The 19,724-nt window shown below is 42.7% G+C and overlaps 1 protein-coding gene across 2 annotated transcripts in view; it reads right to left on the bottom strand.

Annotated features, from left to right (window-relative positions):
• Positions 1-320: 320 nt before the first annotated feature.
• Positions 321-19,724, bottom strand: part of SPATS2 (spermatogenesis associated serine rich 2) — a 128,594-nt gene continuing 109,190 nt past the window's right edge. For both annotated transcript variants that reach the window (XM_069758363.1, XM_069758365.1), the window contains 6 exons: positions 18,455-18,590; positions 7,257-7,315; positions 6,973-7,082; positions 6,414-6,516; positions 3,082-3,275; positions 321-2,358 (listed from right to left, as the gene is read on the bottom strand). In XM_069758363.1, coding sequence (XP_069614464.1) covers positions 2,050-2,358; positions 3,082-3,275; positions 6,414-6,516; positions 6,973-7,082; positions 7,257-7,315; positions 18,455-18,590 — 911 coding nt within the window. In that variant the 3' untranslated portion in view covers positions 321-2,049. The remainder of the gene's footprint in view (positions 2,359-3,081; positions 3,276-6,413; positions 6,517-6,972; positions 7,083-7,256; positions 7,316-18,454; positions 18,591-19,724) is intronic.

The raw sequence follows: 19,724 nt of genomic DNA, 5'->3' as shown, positions 1-19,724 counted from the left end.
CCACTAAGGAAAATGAGGATAGGCTGCAATACATCAGCAGCGTATTCCAGGACACGTGGATGGTGCTTGACAAAGACTACATGGAACCTCACAATGTCAATTGTGAATGTAATTACAGTACTACTCCTCCAAATAAGTATGTCATTTTCCATAAATATCCAAAAATATGTAATCTCTTGTAAGATGAACAGATATACTGATATCATGTCAAAAGGTCCAGCTCCTGTAGGTCATGGCATTGGGATAACAGAGCTCATCCGCTGCTGAAGAAGCCTGACCACCTCACACGGTGACCACCTCCAGAATCAACGATAGGCAGGTTCAAAACTATCCCTTTTATTGACCTCCTTATTGCAAAGAAAGGATTTTTATTCCAGACGTGAATGTCCCATGCATATCTTTACATTTTGTGTGCAATATCCTACTCACTCAAATATTCCCTCTATATTTATGCACTATTTTAATATAATTGAATTGTGAGATTACGGTAAGTTCTGCATAGCATTTTATGTAACTAGCAAGATATGATTCATGGTACAAAGTACATTAAACTAGCACTGCAGGATTGTCATCATTAAAGAGACTTCGATGCTCGTCCATGGGATGTTCTCAGCGACAATCCTAAACCCAGCCACGTCGATCAAAGCCGATAAAGGTCCCATGACAGGCAGATCAATCGCTGCTGATCAATAACATTTTAAACTTTAATCAACGTCTGATACAGATTTCAATGTTGCCGCTCAACATACCTGCACTAGCTCTGTATACTGTACTGTATTTATATCCTTTAAGTGTTGTTCTAGGAAATGTGACAACACCAAAGCCCTTGAACTAAGGTCTATTAGAAAATGAAAACCTAGATCTATAACATTTTCCCCCGCTCTTGACCAGAAGAAAAAAAATGAGACACGTGAATATTGGTGAAAGGTGCATCTTTGGATAAGAGAAAAAAAAAAAATAAGTAAAGGGTCACTGCCCTAATTTACAGGAACATGGGAGGAAAAAACCCAAAACATAACCAAAAACGTGCAACTGGTGGCCAATTACAAGGCCATAGCAATAGGACGGTGCAGATTTGCTCTTTGGTCCACAAAAAAAAAAATTAGCTGGGTGAAAGGACCAAGGGAAGAAGTAATAAGACTGAACTGGCTCCCATTGTACTCTACAATGCTTCCAGATTCTGCACAGAGAGGCTTATAGACTTCCAGTTTGGACAGGTAAAGTGTTGATAACAAAGAACAACTCGTGGTAAATTCAACAATGGCGTCAAGTAGTGCTGAATGTGTGCCAGTAACGGAACAAGGTACAGCTGTTGCAGTTCCACAAAGAACTTACAAAAAAAATAATAAAAAAGATAAGTGGTTGGGGACAGAAGAAATAGAGAGAATGTGTATAAGTTGCCGACACCAGTACAAAAAACAAGGCACTTTGAAGACAGATATAGGGAATGGTATCTAGAAAGTAAATTAAAATACTAATAGAGCTAAAGCTAAAAAGAATTTGAAGAGATGTCCAGAAACGCAGAAACCTAGCAATGTCAAATCACTCCAAGAGGAAAATCCGGAACTGCAGGTCGTATGTGACATTGCATAGATCCCAATCTACAAAATAGAGCAGATTAAAACGGTTACAAGCCGCAGACGCAGGGAGCCCATGAGTATGGATTTAGCAAAGCTGGCCCAATGGCAGTGGTAAGGGCTGGCACCTTCCTGACATATATCCTAGCCAGCACTTGTCTGTGCTCGTAGGAGATGACAAGTAAAAGGGAAGTATGCTTAGGGAGGATGCATTACAATGTAGTAACTCATGGAAAAGCAGATTATTACTTTAAAAGCAATGGCGGGATCTCTTAAAAGTGAATGGGCAAAAGGTGTCCGCTAAGAAAAAAAATAAAAAGGCGTTGATAAAGACGAGATAAAACAAGAAAAGTGGCACAAAACAGCTGGCTGTAAACGTTTCTTTTTGTTAATAAATCTAACAGTTTTCTAAAGTCAAGTTACAGAGTTGAATGTTGAAAGTGCGGACTAAAGGCGTGGGTTCTCTCCGGTCTCAGGAAGCTGATGCAGGGTTCGCTCTCGGTTTACGTTGGGGTAGGGCTTTATTCTCTGGGTCCAAGACTCCTATTTGGACAGGCTCAGGAGTGGCAACAGGTCCACTGGTACCATAGGGATGGGTAGATATCCGGTCACTGGGAGGACGTTGTGTCTGTGGATAGCCTTGGTTTCGAGGGTTAGAATGGTACCAGGAACTGTTCCGGTTGCGATTGGCATTATCATATCTTGCATTGTTTGCGTTGTAGTTTTGCCGTGGACCCTGAGGTCGATAGCCCTGCCCTTGTCTCTTATTCATTTGATAACCCTAGTAAAATAAAAATGAGAAAATATTAGCTTAGCAGTAAAACAATAATTTACTACAGTAAAACGTCTTCCAGTTCTTCATCAGGTCTTTCCACTAGAAACTTTTCTTTTAAAGTGTACACTTGGTATGTTGGCAAGTAGGAGGTGACTGAAGGAATAGGAGTTCATGAACAACCCATGTGTCGTCTGATCCTGAAGACACCTTGCTCTAATGTCCAGGATGGGAGATAACTCTGACCCCAGCTATTCAACCTCTTAGATGTTGTGGCAGATAAGCGGGAGGCTCCCTCTGTGACACCATAGGTTCAATAACCTCCATCCCCCCAATGACACAACGTTGGGGTGTAGACTGATTTGGCCACTAGGTCTGCGATGTATTCGAGTCTTTGACCAGGGCTGGCTGTCACTTCTGCACCTACACAGAAGTGTTACAATGTCTTATACAATACTCACCCACCCTCAAAAAAAAAGAAAAAAGGTCAGAATTGCGGTGTTCCCTCAACCTGTACCTAAACCGATATAAAAATATGCATTATATGAACTAGAAAATACATCTCATTCCCCCCAAAATCAAAGGCATTAGATGACTGTGTCTACAGGTAAATTTAAGTTAAGTCTTTTGAAAAAAGTGATAACACCAAAATAAATAAATAAAATAAATCGCTTTACTCATATTATATATTTGTTTATATCACACAAAAGTTACCCTAAAAACAACACATACCTGTCTAGGTGGCTGGTTCTGCCTGGGAACATTGTGATTAGCAGTAAAGTCTCCTGTGGTAGTCGGCTTTTGATTGGTTGAAGTAAGGCTCGGAGCAGAAGACAGGTCTGGGGTGGACAGAGCAGAGGCATCACTGGGACTAGTTAAGGAGCAACACCGAGAGCGGGTAGAGTAATTGTTCTTTGGGTGGGACACTAGAAGGTAAAACAGAAGACACAGGAAAATCATAGTAGGCAAGAACGTGATTAGTAAATACATTACAGCAAGCACGTCAGTCATGCTGTGTGCACGGTAACTGCAGGCTTGCCAGCATGACGATATGAACCTCGCGCTGCTCGCCGGATAGAGTCTGCGGGGTGCAAAGACTAATGCTTCCATGCCTGCAGAAGAATAAAGAGTGTGGTTCCACAGTCACAAGACAACGTATCTAATGGCCTCTGCAGAATCAGGTGGTTGCACAGACCTTACACCATAACCTCACATAGGAAAATGACAAGGTCTACAACTGTTCTCCTCATGGGCCATTATGCAAGTTATTGTATTAGGACTAACCTATATGCCCACCAATGACCCCCCTTTATTAGCCATTAGGTGGAGCCACTCTGGCCATGAACCAAATTTGGCATATTGTGAATGTAATGATAGATCCTCCTCTGCCAAGAGTGGGTTGATATAGCATATGTCTGATGGCATGACTGACACAAATCCTTAATGACCACCGATATGCATAAAAACAATGGCGGCTAAGGAATCAGGTAATGGCGGCCCCCAGAGTAAAAAAATCTCCGGGGTTTTACCTACAGGGGGTAGCCGAGAACACAACCGGGGTTGTTTTTTCCAGTCCCCGATCACGCGATCGCAGTTATTCAATGAACAAACACAGGATTTTTCTCTATTGGTTCCTGACTTTTGATCACTGGGATAAACTGTATCACAATGATCAAAAGCCCAATTAGAAAATAGGCGAGCACTCGGGGATGTGCCTCACTGTGCACCCTCTCGATCATCCCCCTGTGTAACTCACTTAGTCAAGTTCCATTTTTTTTTCATTTTATAATATTTATTTCTTTTGCGCTTTGCTGTTAGGATTCGGCATAGGGTTTAACAAAAGTAAAAAACAAAACAAAAAGAAAAAGATATTTGATATGACGACCTAATGTTATCAAATCAAATTCTGTGTAGTACCTGTGAGTTCAAAATCCTCACAATACACCTAGATCCAATTCTTGAGGGGTGTAGTTTCCCAAATGGGGTCAGTTGTGGAGGGGGGTTCTGCTGTTTAGGCACGTTAGGGGCCCTCCAAATGGGACATGGTGCCCGCCATCTTTCAGCCAAATTTGTGTTCCAAAATTCAAATATTGCTCCTTTCTGTTCCGATACCTGCCGTTTGTCCAAACAGAACCTTTTGACTACATGCACTCGTAAGAAAGTGGGTAATAAACTGTGGGGTCCACTTTTTGGTGTTACATCTTGCAAAAGTCAAAATAAATTGGGGCTAAAGAAAGATTTTAGAAGTATTGTTTTTTTCATTCCACTGTGATTCATTCCTGGTATCACCTGTCCTGAAGGGTTAAACATTCCTGCCAACAGTTTTGAAGTACTTGCGGGGTGTGGTTTTTAAAATAGTATCTCTTTTGGGGAGTTTCCAATATATTGTCCATTTAAATGTGAATAGGTCCCTAAAGAAACAGATTTTGAATATTTATTGAAAAACCTAACAAAATAAAATGGTGTTTGAAAAATGATGCAGATGTAAAGTAGATATATGGGAAACATTTAATTATTTTGCAGAGCATGAAATATGGTTTATGGATATACAGACTGAAAGTTTGAAAATGCGAGTTTTTAAAAAATTGTTGCCAAAACTGTGATAATTTCACAAATAAATGCAAGTCATATTGAACAAATGTTCCCACTAACATGAAGTACAATATGTCACGAAAAAACAAACTCAGGATCATCGAAGCGTTCCAGAGTTATTACCACATAGACACTGGCCAGGATTGTAAAATTTGGCCCGGTCATTAAGTTCAAAATTACCTCGGGTCACCAGGGGGTTTAAAGGGACTGTCAGCACAGAATAACTGTTCAAACCAAGTCCAGGCGCTCGGTGCTTCACGGCGGCCAATCATTTATATACACCTTCCCACCTGCTTGGTTTCCATCCATCTCCACCCTTCTTTGGCCCTATGAAGCCAGAGATGTCAATGATAGAAGAGAAGGTGGAGATAGAGGGAAAATAAGAAGGTGTATATAAATGATTGGCCCCGCCATGAACAGTCATTCTGTGCTGACTGACTCCCTTTCATATGTATATGTGATGGCGTTTTTACTATTAAAAATGTTAATGTTTGGCACGCTTTATTAGCCTTTTAGCAGATCTTCTGAACCTCAGGATTGAAGCACTAGACAAGTAATGTGTATATTGAGAATATTGTGGATCAGGTTATAGTTGATATAATTAACACTTTGTAGAACAGGACAGATCATAGATGTGCCGCTCCGAAGTCACAAGTGTCTCTAGAACCATATGCACATACACAAAACTAAAAAAGATTTCTATTAAATAACATTTCTGCAATTAATGAGGGAGCAATGAGTCTTGTGAACGTCCCCTATGGACACTACAGTAGACAGGCCGCTGCTGGCGTTATCAGAGCTACGTTCTTGTAACAGCCGATAATGGGGAATGCGCTCTACCATCCGACACACAAACTCCCTTCCTGGAGACGTTCATCACTTTTATAGTAGCAGAATGCCGGATTTTTATCACTCCGGTAATGGAAACAATTAGGAACCCGTAAAGCTGTCAGTGTAACGCCAGCAGCAGTAACAAACACTTATCTTATGTTTGCACAGCGGATATTACTGTAAGCATAGCAGGCGCAGCCGTATTTAAGAACAAACTATGGTTTTATTTTTTTTAGCTACTCCATAACATGTGGAGCAGAGAGGTGGGAGTGTAGGTCCCGAATCCCCCACTGAACACTCAAAAAACCGCACTGTCATGCTTCCGATTGCACACAAAGTGGTGTACGGACTCAATAGAAAGGCAGACTGTACTCCACTTTCAGCCTTTACACTACTGTGGGCGCGCTCATGACGGAGCTCAGAGCTTCCGAGCGATGAGCAGCGAGCTGCAGTTGGTTCTGGAGCCCCCATAGAACGACCAACCTGCTCCACGTTACAAAGGGACTACACAGCAGAACGATAGCTAGCCTTTAACTTCTTTACGGCCCCATCTGTGAGCACGCCTATTGTCCTTAATACCAGATTGTGCAATAGAGATGAACCCAAAAAGGAGCACACATTCATATCGGACAGCCACCAACCTTGCCCAAAGGACTCCATGCTTTTCTTCAGAGTCTCAAGGTCAGCTGTAAATTTGGCAGCACGGCCCAGCTCCTCATCATACTTCCTCTCGCTGACGAAATGCTGAAAAACATAAATCATCCCAATTAACCATCTTCATCAGTTAAATACCTGTACGATTCCCGCTCAGAAAGAATCTGCATTTGTACAAGAGGTTGTGCGACTTAAGGCAGCGTCAGAGCTTATTTTCAGCACATTATACGTTGTTGAAAAATAGGAAATTAATTCCGAACTTTGTGCTGTCCTCTCCACATTGTCATCGAGAAGTCTGAAATATTCGGCGGCTCATGTGTACACCAGAATCCCCCCCAAAAAAGGCAATTCTGGCAAACTACAGCATATTCATACATGGCGGCCATACTACTGAAATCACTATCACTACCGTTAGCCATCAACCATGAGGAAAGGCCTTCTCCGACATTATGGTAACAAAAAAAAAAAAACTAGACCAAAATATTTATCACTCCACACTGCTGTAATTTGGGAACACAAAAGATTTTTGGCCTGGGATTGCCCAACCTTGATGTCTGCGCGAAGCTCCGCCAACTGCTCATCAGACATCCGCACTGCCACGTCGGTCAGCTTTTTCAGCTCCTCTGCCTTCTTCTGACGGCTGTCCATGATCTCCACTAGGTAAAGAAAGGGCGAAGATGAGTGATGACACCCCTGACTGTCTCATTAAAGGAGCACACAGCTGAGAAACAAATACAGATATAGCAAGGAGAACGAGTGGATGCTGTACCGGTAGGAAAGAACAGAATGAGACAGAATTTCATATTCCTAATGCGGGATTAACTACTTACTTGCTTCTGCTTTCACCTTATCCATTTCACCTAGTAAAGTTACTTCTCGGTCCATGAGGCTAGGAGTAAAAAAGCAAAAATGTTATTGTTATAATGGTACATCAACCATTAGCTTAGTTTACACTTTTTTTTTTTTTTTTTTAAGAAAAGAATCCAAAACACTACACTCCATCCAAAGGAAGGGACAGTAAAGTCCATTTTGTCAAAAAAACTCACATACATATGCATTTGTGTCTGCACAGTTATTCACAGCTTGTATTTTGTGGCTGAATGGTCTTTATCCTGCCAGTAGGTGGCGACAGACCTGCACTAGTGTTGCTAATCTGTTCTCTGTCCGCTGGGCCATTTTCACAACTACCTGTCTTGACTCAAACACGTTGATATTTTTTATATATAATTTTTGACCAAGCTGTATTGTAACATTTCAACAACAAAACATAATTTACTGCCTATAAATAATAGAAAAGTCAAGTACATAGTGGTTGAGGTAGCATTATATTCCTGAACATAAGCACTTTATGGTTTTAGGTTTGGTAGTTAAAGGTCTGAAAAATCTCTTAAGTGTATGCTCATATGACTCCATCGAGCAGAATATATACATTTTCTGCAACTGTAGAAAAATGCAAGAAAAAAAAAAAATCAATGCTATCAGATGGTTAAACCTGTTAAAGACCAGGCTACTTTTAATTTTTGTGTTTTCATTTCTCTCCCCTTCTTCCAAGAGCCATAACTTTTTAATTTTTCCGCCGACATAGCGGCTTGTTTCTTGCGTTGCGAGATGACATTTTTCCTGACACCATTTTGGGTTAGATACGATTTTTAGATCACTTGCTATCGCATGTTTCTGTGAAGTTGAAGGGACCAAAAAAACGTTATTTGGGCGTTTTTATCTTTCTTCTCTTCAGGGTTTTTAACCGAACCTGATCTGTTATCGCAGCGATACCACATACGTGCATTGTAATTCTTTTTTTGTGTGTTTTAATATCTTTATTGCGGGAAAAGTGGGGTGATTTTAATTTATGGTTTTTACTTGAATAGTTTTGAAACTTCTTCCTATTAGTCTCCCATAGGGAACATGAGCCTGCGATCGTCTGATCACCCACTCTATACACAGCAATAAAACTGGCACTCTGTAGTAAAATTGAAGCCTGGCAGCACTGGAGTCTTCAGCACACCCCTGGCAACTTATCGGCACCACACCTGAAGATCACGTCGATGGGAGCGTAGAACAGCGCAACCCAAACCTCTCCCCATATCCACTTCCCTCAGCTCTCGTGATTTAAATTCAGCTTTCAGTGATAAATAGTTGTATTTAAAGAGATAATAGCAGTGGGTGGACCTCAGCGCAGCACTGCTGTGCGTTCGGCATAGCTGCTGCCAAGGCATAGCTGAATTTAGGCTTCCGACGTGCTCCGGGCTTGTCAAATTCACTGGAGTACCATGGCCAATCAGCAGAGATGGTAGCATCCTGGTCTGCTCCACCTGTGGTAGATACACCTGTATCTCGACTATCCAGGACAACCACCTTGTCTCTTGGTGAGGCCCCACGGACAGATATATAGAGTCTGTGGCCAAGTCTGCCTTTGAGGCAGCGGGCTTTGCCCTCTGCCCTGCTTACGCCGCTATTTGGGTATCTAAGGCAGTTACTGCTTGACTGAAGCCTTTATGGCGCAGTATTCTGGCTGGTTCCCAAGCGGCAGGCCTTGCAGATATTGTGGATCAGATCGCGCAGGCAGATATTTATGTTCGGCATCATTAGATGCTGCTGAATACTCAGCACAGGGAGCAAGCAATCGTGTGGCCATTCATCGTATTTTATGGCTCAAGGTATGGAGAGCAGATTTGTTATATATTTACCCTTCCAGGGGTCTCGCCTGTTCTGTAGAAGAGCCAGTTTTGATCAAGCGATAGCTTCCCTGCTTCAAGCAGGAGTAGTGATGAGGGTTCCTCCTTCAAAATCTTTCAGAAGGTTCTAGTCAAACCTAATCGCCATCCCCAAAAAGGATGGTTTGGTACGACCAATTTTGGATCTAAGACAGCTGAACAAAAGGGTACCGCTGCATCACTTCAGGATGGAGTCGCTATGGTCTGTCGCAGCTTCCATGGAGGCTGGGAGTTTCAGTCCTTGATAGACATCCAGGATACCCATCTTCACGTACCAATTTTTCTGGCTCATAAGCGATTTCTTCGCTTTGTAGTCAACCAGGATCATTTTTCAGTTCAGGACTTTAAGGCTGTGGCAACTGCACCCCGGTTGTTTACAAAAGTCCTGGCCCCAGTCATGGCTTTTCTGCGGAAAAGGGGGTTGGTGGTAATCCTCTACCTGGATGATATTCTGGTCAAAGCGCCTTACTTTTCCCAGAATCTAGAGAATTTGCAGATTGTTCTAGATTCCCTGGAACAATTCGGAGGGATTGTCAATAGTGCAAAGTCTGTGTTAGTTTCAACACAGCAGCTTTGGTTCCTAGTGACGATATTCGATACAGTTCAAATATCAATTTTCCTTCCAGTGGACAAGAGGCTAGAGCTGCAATCTTCTGTCCAAATTCTAAAGCGGCCAGAGAGGCATTCTCTCTGGTTTTGCATGAGAGTCTTGGGGACAATGGGTAGCAACGTTCAAGGCAGTCCCATTTGCACAATTTCATTCAAGGCCCCTACAGAAAACACTTTTGGGACACGTCAACATAGTATCTAGACCATCTAGTTCTCCTTCAACTTTACTGTCGCCTAGTCTCAGGTGGTGGTTAACATCTCCCCTATTAATCCGGGGTCCCTCTTTTCAACCCAACCAGTGGAAGATTCTACCACAGATGCCAACCTTATCGGGTGGGGCCTGTCGTCTGCACTTGCTGGTTCAGGGATCCTACAACATTCAGGAGAGAATCATTCTGATCAATCTGTTGAAGCTCAGAGCTGTCCATCTGGCTCTTCCACATTGGCAGCACCTGGTGCTTGGATTGCACATCAGTGGTCCATATCAACCGTCAAGGAGGGATGAGGAGTCTATCTGCTATGCCAGACGTGGCAGAGACACTGAGATCGGAAGGACAAAGTTTCTCTGATATCAGCGGTTCATATACCCAGAGTGGAGAACTAGGAGGCAGACTTCTTGAGCCTCCAGCAAGTAGAGGCATGAGAATGGGTTCTTTACTCAGGGATGTTTGAGTAGATTTGTCGGCGGCGGGTTGCACAACAGATGTTGACCTATCAGCTTCCAGACTAAATCACAAGGTAACAAAATTTGTCGCAAGATTTTGGGATCCTCAGGCAGTCGTGACTGATACATTGGCAATTCCCTGGTCCTATTTCTCCCTGCCTTACCTATTCCTTTTTCTACCTCTTCTGCCCAGACTCATCAAGGTCAAGGCAGAGGGGATTCCAGTTATCCTCATCGCGCCCGATTGGCCTCAGAGGGCCTGGTACGAAAACATGTTCAACCTTTTGCCAGATGTCCTTTGGACTCATCGTTAATGACAAGATCTTCTGTCTCAGGGTCCATTCTTCCACCACAATTTACAGTCCCTCAATTTAACTGCAGGGTTATTGTAGCCGCGATTCTGAGGGCAGCGGGTTTGTCAGAATCAGTCATCAAAACCATGATCGGGATACAGAAGTGCTCCTCACTGCGCATCTATCACCGCACTTGGAAGGAATACTATTGCTGGTGAGTCTTCTAGAATTTTGCTAGTGTCCTATTCTCTGCCAGTACGGCTCTCCTTGTTGCAGTCAGCATGGCGCTTAGTTCTCTCAAGGGACAGGTGTCCGCCTTGACTGTCTTGTTTCAGAGAGATATGGCCTCTAGACCTCAGGTCAGGACCTTTCTTCAGGGGATATTGCTCACCCTATCGGCCTCCCCTTGATCCGTGTGACCTTAGTCTCGTTTTGGAGGCTCTCGTTTTCACCAATTGTGCCTCTCCGAGAGTTTTCAGCACTTCATTTTGTATATAAATTAGATTTCCATATAGCTATTAACTCTATTGGGAGCAAGAGTGGAAAATTTGGTGTTATTATTTATTTTCCCACCCCAGGAACAGCGTTAGGACGTCCCATAGTTCTGTGTCCCCCAATGAAGCGACCGAGAAATTAAGATATTTAGTATTCCCCATAAAATCTGTTTCTCTATAATCTTAATAGGGGGACACAGCACCCACCCTTAATTGCACGGTTGGGCGTGCATTTGTTTTTTTTTTTCCTCTAGGGGTGTAACAATTATTTTTTACCAAATGCGTCAATATCTGCTGGGGAGGAGCCAATCTTCATTTAGAATGTTATCCTCCAGATGGAAGCAAACTATCCCATGGTTTTGTATCAAAGAAGACTATCGAGAAATAGATTGGGGCGGGGGGAAGGAGTACTCCCCCCACTTTTAAGAAGATTTCTGAGACTCTAATAATACAGGGGTGAACCTATTCAAATTTCACCAATCTTTGGGTGAAGCAAATGGGAAAACAGCACTTGAAATGTCAACTTTTAGATGGATTTGTTATGTTCCAGTTCGTGATAACATGTAATTTACTTGTTCAATATTTCAATGAAAAAAACAAAACAAAAAAAACAAACATGTTTTTCAATTATTTGTACAAACACACAGTGCCATTTTATCCATTATGAAGTAAAGGGCAAGCCACCACCCTAGCTGGAACAGTAATACTAAAAAATCCGGCCTGAAGCTGGAGCAAGCTCTCTCCTTAATATTTATTGAAGGAGGTTCCAGCTGGCAAAAAGCCAAAACATCTGAGCGAGATGGAGTTTTCTCCACCATATGAACTAAGCTTCCAGGTAAATAGTTGCTGTGTACGTAAAACCGGCATGTAAACAGGACTGCTGTTGGAGGATCCGGCAATGTAGAGGAGGCACAGACATTTCTAGGGTTGTCACACAATTACCTTTAAGGTACCACATTAAGCGACGCTGCAGCGATATAGACAACGATGCCGATCGCTGCAGCGTCGCTGTTTAGTCATTGTGTGGTCGCTGGAGAGCTGTCACACAGACAGCTCTCCAGCGACCAACGATGCCGAAGTCCCCGGGTAACCAGGGTATACATCGGGTTACTAAGCGCAGGGCCGCGCTTAGACACTACATACTTACATTCCGGTGTCTATTGCATCCCGCGGCGTCAGCTTCCCTGCACTGTGTAAGCGCCGGCCGTAAAGCAGAGCGGTGACGTCACCGCTGTGCTCTGCTTTACGGCCGGCCGGCCGGCGCTGACAGTGCAGGAAAGCTGACGCCGCGGGACGCGACAGACACCGGAATGTAAGTATGTAGTGTTTTTTTTTTTTTACATTTACAATGGTAACCAGGGTAAATATTGGGTTACTAAGCGCGGCCCTGCGCTTAGTAACCCGATGTTTACCCTGGTTACAAATGAAGACATCGCTGGATCGGCATCACACACGCCGATTCAGCGATGTCAGCGGGAGATCCATCGACGAAATAAAGTTCTGGCCTTCTAGCTCTGACCAGTGATGTCACAGCAGGATCCTGATCGCTGCTGCGTGTCAAACACAACGATATCGATATCCAGGACGCTGCAACATCACGGATCGCTATCATTATCGTTCTAAAGTCGCTTAGTGTGAAGGTACCTTAAGTGGACAAGCTTTTCCTTTATAAGACACATTCACACTGACCCATATTTGGTCTTAGGCTATGAACAAAACCGGACATTTTCTGTAGGAAATCCGCTTGCGTTTTTTTCGCGTTTTTCCTTGTGTTTTTTTGTGCGGATTTTTCACATTTTTTCCCGGAGCTTCCCAATGCATTAATATAGCGGGAAATCTGCAAAAAATCCACAAAATTTATGAACATGCTGCGTTTTTTACCGCAATGCGTTTTTTTTTGCGGAAAAAAACGCAACATGTGCACAAAAATTGCGGATTGCATTCTATTAATAGGATGCTTAATGGATGCGTTTTTATAACGAAAAACGTGAAAAATATGCGAACAATCTGGAACATGTGCACACAGCCTTATTGTATGAGTGTTTCTATGTGGCAATACCAAAAAAAGAAAATCACTTCTCAAACTTCATGCCTCTGAGATCCCAAAGTAAAAAAAAAAAAGTTCCCAAGGCGGCAAATGGTTAAAGAAATGCTGCGGAAGGCTTCAGCTAGATACTTAATGAGGCTGGTAATGGATACTTATTACAATGTAATAAAAAGTAATTCCCTTTAAACTACAAATGATTTGCACATAAAAAATAGAGGCTGAATAGCGGAGATTCCCAGGTCGGAGCCTGTGCATATTTGCCAGTATGAGGTGGCGGGTGTTATCACAGGTCATAAAAACCTGCACAATGCAGTACTGGTGGGGCAGGTTCATACCACAAAGGTGCTGAAGAACTGAAACAGCCCAAGGCCATGTTTCCCCGACAGTCAACACGTGATCAGCAAGAAACGAAACACAGGACTGAAAAGGGGAAAAGGAATGCGACTGCAGCAGAGCGAGCCGTGACTGACAGAATGAAACCACTACGGCTGGATTTATTGGAAAGTTATGAGCGCAGGATCAAAGCACACCCATAAAGGGAAACCGTGACACAACCACAGGAATTAGGGAACATAGATGAGCTGAGCGGAATTAAAGCATATGGACCCAAACAGTGTCGGACTGGGGTGCCAAGGGCAAAACAGAAACATCAACTCTAGGGCCCCACTTATCAGCTACATTCAGACATTTCTATAGATATACACTGAGTAGATTGTTAAGATGCTGCCTTTGCCTGTACATAGTGAAGTGTATTGTACCAAGTACTGCTAATATAAGAGGGTGGTGGTGCACTCCTACACAGGGGCCCACCGGAGGATTCTCCTGTTCGCCAGTCCGAGGCTGGACCCAAACGTATACATATTATAAGATGACGCAATTATATAGACATATGGTACATAGAGATACACACAGTATATATTCACATACAATTATACAAAATGCAGACGACTGACGTGCCTACGTAAAAAGGAGACTAAAACCACTTCAACGCCGTGTCCAGAAATGGCAGCAGCATCTGAGGCGATTCAGAGTATTCCAACCTTCCTATTCTCATCATCCAAACGAGAAGAAGGTGAAAGAGAGGAGGAGTCGGGCAGAATCTTTACTGCAAATCATGGAGCATACGTAAGTGACAGGAGACTGGTACAGAAGAAGGAGCCCAGCCTTAGGACGGGTCCCCACCCAAACTTGTCAACTCACATGCCTTTGTGTCGGGAGAACTGCGCTCAGTCCATATACAGACTGTAAAACACACACGTCTAGATCTTGGCTTAGCCGACAGGGAAGATAATTAATCTTTACTGCCTATCGCAATTCCAATTATTAATGTAAGGACTAGTGGAAAGTTTAAGACCCATTTCGACTATCCGATAATCTTTCCCCAATTATTGAATTCTGTAAACATGCAATCACCTGACAAGAAAGCAAAATGCTCATTCATTGAGGGATTAGAGCAATCATGCTGGCATTGAATGGAACCAGTCACCACATTGGACCTATCTAAACTAATATGGGCATACTTAGGTTACAGACTGCTGAAAAAGTCACATGTGTGTCTCAGAGGCCTTGTTGTTGAGAAATCATCTTTTATTACTTTATGCAAGTGACCTCTTCCAGGCTCTGGCGAGGACGGACGGACGCTGCCTGGATGAGGACTCAGCCCTCCCCCCCCCCCGAGATTATTTTAACCCCTTAACGACCAGAGGTATTTTCGTTTTCGCATTTTAGTTTTTTGCTCCCTTCTTCCCAACGCCATAACTTTCTTTTATTTTTCTGTCATTATGGTCATGTGAGGGCTTGTTTATTTTTTTGTGGGACAATTTGTATTTTTGAACAACACCATTAGTTTAACATATCATGTACTGGAAAACGGGAAAAAAATTTCAAGTGAGGTGAAATTGCAAAAAAAAAAAAGTGCAATTCCACAGTAGTTTCTTGTTTTTGTCTTTTTCCCATGTTCAATAAATGCTGAAACTGACCTGCCATTATTGTTCTCCAGTTCATTACAAGTTCAATGACACCAAACATGTCTAGGTTATCTTTTATTTCAGTGGTGAAATTTTTTTTCCAAATTTTGGTAAAAAATAAAAACAAAACAAAACATAAAAAGGGAGCCATTTTTTGTGAACTGAGGCTGGGTGAGGGCTTATTTTTTGCGCGCTGAGCTGACGTTTTTAGTGATACCATTTTGGTGTAGATTCGATCTTTTGATCGCCCCTTATTACATTGAATGGGGCGAATGGGGGTGATTTGAACTTTTATATATTTTTTACTTTTGTAATATTTGTAAACTTTTTTTCTGCTTTTTTTCATGCTTCAATAGTCTCCATGGGAGATTAGAAGCTGCAGTACTTTGATAGTCTCTGCTACATACAGGCGATGATCAGATCCACTGGGTGTAGCAGAAATGCTAACTTGCTATGAGCCACCGGGCGGCGCTTATAGCAATCAAGCAATGACAACCAAAGAGGTCTGCTGGAGACCTCTGGTTGTCAGGCCGACCCATTGATTGTGACCAGTGATCATGTTACGGGGTCACCGATGGGGGGGTTTAAGCGCAAGTTAAATGCCGCTGTCAAAAATTCACAGCAGCATTTAACTAGATCGCGATTCCACCCGCAGCTGTTGCAGGCACATGTCAGCTGTATAAATCAGCTGACATGTGCCTGGAAAGGTGCGAACTCAGCAGCGGAGCCCTCATCAAACAGGGGAAGTCCAACATTGGCGTATTACTACGCCCGATGTCGGAAAGGGGTTAAATAAAAGGAGTTACCAGTGAGAGACAAGTAACTAACACAGCACAGGAGAAATGGAACATATGTTGCAAACACATTTTCTTGCTTCTCTCTCTGCTGAATTGAAAAAAATATTGCAACCCTGAGATGGAAGACGGAGCTGAGGGGAACCTGCAGATGTGTTGGGTATAATCACACACAGCTCTGCAGTGAGATCAGGAGAGCGACCATTACACATCACACTGGTAACTTCCCAGTTATATGTAATAATCTCTGGAGGCCTCCCCATAGCCTGGAACAGGTCATTTACAGAAAGTGATAAAAAACGATTTATCCACCACAAGATATCTGCTAGGAGATATACAGGTATCACTCTCCTCAGCAGTCTATAACCTGTATGCCCATATTAATAGTTTAGATAGGTCAAATGTGGAGGCAGATTCCCTTCATAATCATTGCTCTTCAAAATACAGGTCTTGTGTAAAAAGGTGATATGCTCCAAGTAGTATGACATTGTAAGTATACAGAACAATCATATTAGTGATCCGTTAGCATAGAAGCCTGGTAAGCCGGGCTAATCAGGCCATTATATGACCACCACCATTGATGCAGTATATAACCAATCAGAAGTTACAATGGATGCAGTCTGCTCGTCTCAATATGGCCTAGGTCAGCTTTGAGAAGCTACACTTCGTGCATCTATGAATGGTGGCCAATCCTATTTTATGTAGACATGTGTGTACATGCCCTTACTTTACTACCTTCTGGACATTAGGTAATGTACTGTTTTGCCTTCAGCTACATGACAAAAAAGAAACATTTTTTGTAAGTGATTGTACTTTCCACACAGTTAGGGTTCAGGCAGTGACTCCAGGAAGTGTTCATGCTATCTGTACATGATATTTCACAACCTAGATTGAGCATGTTATTATAGAGGAAATATCGGTGTTACATAGTAAATCTACGCATTGTGCCTAGTGCTAGTAGAGGAGCCAAACATTTTTCCATTTTACTATATTGGAGATACTTCGCACTATCTAATATAAGACAAATCTACACCCAGTCTTCTGTGTAAGACTGGTACTAATGTACACTTCTGATATGTCATGCCAGCCAACAATGGGACCTACTGTCAGCCAAAACGCCTCCATCTATAGAAGGATAACATGTCGTTAACTTTAAAGGGGGCCCTGACAGCGGATACATGCTGTCCAATCCACGGGCAGCATGTATCAGACCCTGGATATGTGATTTCTGCCGTATATGTTTAAAGCTGCGCCATTTCAGAGGAAAAGTTTAATACGCATCAGAGAAACTAGTCCTTGGGGGCTGATCTGCCCAGGAAACACAGGTCTCTCCCTATACATGCACCCAGGGAAAACATGGTCACTCCAGGGAGCGTGCGGTAAGAAGTGGTTAAAAAGCTATGGGCCAATTTGTCAAAAAAGGTTTGAAGTGTCACATATTTTGGCGCAACTCGAGGCTGCGCTGAAGTTTTGCCACTTTCGGCATTCTCATGCTACCTTTGCCCTGCTATGACAAAGTGGGCAGGGGTGGCGCGGTACAAGGGCGTGGTGATCTTCACTCATCGACTTCATGACGAGCAGCAGCGTTCGATATGCCTCAAGCCTTACTCCTGATAGGACTGGAGTAGGATTTGTGGGGAGGCGCACACAGAGGTGTATGCCACTTGTCTGATGCACTTGACTGATGATGAGACGTATGCCTCTTCATGAATCAGGAGTGTCTGACTTCAGTATATCCCTTCAAGACCGGCGTGAACAACACCGGTCTTCATGAATCGTGCCCAATGTATTTCTCAGAAACACCACGGCATTTCAGAGTGAAACATATATGGCTCAAATCATACAGCCAGTGTCTGATACATGATTCCCTTTAATATGGCTGCTGTTCAACGATGTGCAGGTGACTAGAAGTCAAATTACTTGTGTAAAAAAACAAAAATTCCCTAAAAAGGAAAAAAATAAAAAACTATCTTTCTCAGATGTGCTGCTCCAGTCACCTCTCTGCTACAGCCGACCACAGTAGGATCGTGGCTTTTGGTCGTAGCGCAGCTTAACCTGTGCTGGATCCGTGGGGGTGAAAAGAAGCGATTTTGCCTTAGTTTGTTATTCCTTCCTCATCCATGTCGCTCGTAACATTTTTATTGAGGCCCTTTAACACTAGTTTTAATTAGATAAGTATTGCTTAGCCTGGGGATAAAAAATAAAAAGACACTTGTGGGATATTCAATATATATATGTAATATATTTATCTGAATGAGGTTTACAACAATCCAAAAAAGGTTTACAATAGAAATGAAGAAAAAAAAAAACATAAAAAGCAGTTTTTTGTGACCGTACTAATTGGAGTCAAAATACTTCGCTGTCCTTCACCCTCGAAAAACTCAACAGTTTCTCACACAGTTTTACAGAAAACGTTTTTCCAACACTTCACTAACAGCCCGCTTACCAGCTCTGCAGTTCGGAGAAGGTCTGCTTCATCTTTTTGATCGAGGCATCCATTTCTTCCTTCACAACAATACGATACCGCGCCAGGGACACAGAGCAGCGCTGCAGGTCCTTCACAGACTTCTCAATATTAGCACCTGTGAAATAACATACATGCGAATATCGTATGCAGAGTAAACGCAGTATTCTGCAGCCCACACAATTTATTTCAATCTTCAGTCGATAATTTGTCTCAGTGATTGTAAAGGTCTATCGCATTCCAGCCCCACATTTGATGTGTATAGCAGGCGATTTCCTGGTATCAACAATAAAGCTCCGGTCAGTATTTGGTCAGTATTTTACCTCAGTATTTGTAAGTCAAAACCAGAAGTGGAACAAAGAGAGGAAAAGGTATAATAGAAACATATGCACCACTTCTGTATTTATCACCCACTCCTCGTTTTGGCTTACAAATACTGAGGTAATTAAAATACTGACCAAATACTGAACGTGTGACCATGGCCTTAGAGGGGTCAAGTGCCCTTCTGGCCTCTGTCGGGCTAGAATATGGTACTATATCTTTTGTTCTGCACTAGTGATGAGCTGCTCGGGTGACCTCTGAGTATTTGTTAGTGTTTGGAGATTTAGTTTTTGTCACCTCAGCTGAATGATTTACAGCTACTAGCCAGGCTGAGTACATGTGGGGGTTGCCAGGAAATCCCCACATGCAATCAAGCTGGCTAGTAGCTGTAAATCATTCAGCTGCCGAGATGAAAACTAAATCTCCGAGCAGTCATAAATACTTGGGAGACCACTCGAAAACCCGAGCAATGAGTATACTCACTCATCACTATTCTGCACATAAAAGGCAAATGAAAGAAAAAAACAAAATATTCTTGGTGAACTTTTTTTCCAGTTACCATTTTCAGTTACGATCTTCATTCTCGCCATTTAGACTGTGATTCAAAAGGTAGATGGTCTGGATAACACGTTAGATAAAGAAGCACTCCTGACAATAAAGGTTATACCTTAAATCTTTTTTAAATATGTACATGATGTAGTGTAGCTGCATTAAAATACTTACTGAACGCTACCTTTTATAGTTTCCAGTGCCACTCCGGTCCTCTTCTGGGTCACGTGTCTGCTGCTCTCGTCTGCCGGCTCACACCAGGGTGCTACTTCCACCAAAGCATATAGAGCTCCAGAAGGAAGCTCCAGAGACTTACATAGTTAAATGGACTTCTGGTCCACACACAAACCCCTGTGAGTCCGATTCGAATTTATGTGCACCA

Source organism: Ranitomeya imitator, chromosome 3, assembly GCF_032444005.1.
Source record: "Ranitomeya imitator isolate aRanImi1 chromosome 3, aRanImi1.pri, whole genome shotgun sequence".
In the NCBI taxonomy this organism is placed as follows: domain Eukaryota; kingdom Metazoa; phylum Chordata; class Amphibia; order Anura; family Dendrobatidae; genus Ranitomeya; species Ranitomeya imitator.
The sequence above is the reverse complement of the archived record's forward strand: the minus strand, read 5'-3'. Positions and strand labels throughout refer to the sequence as shown.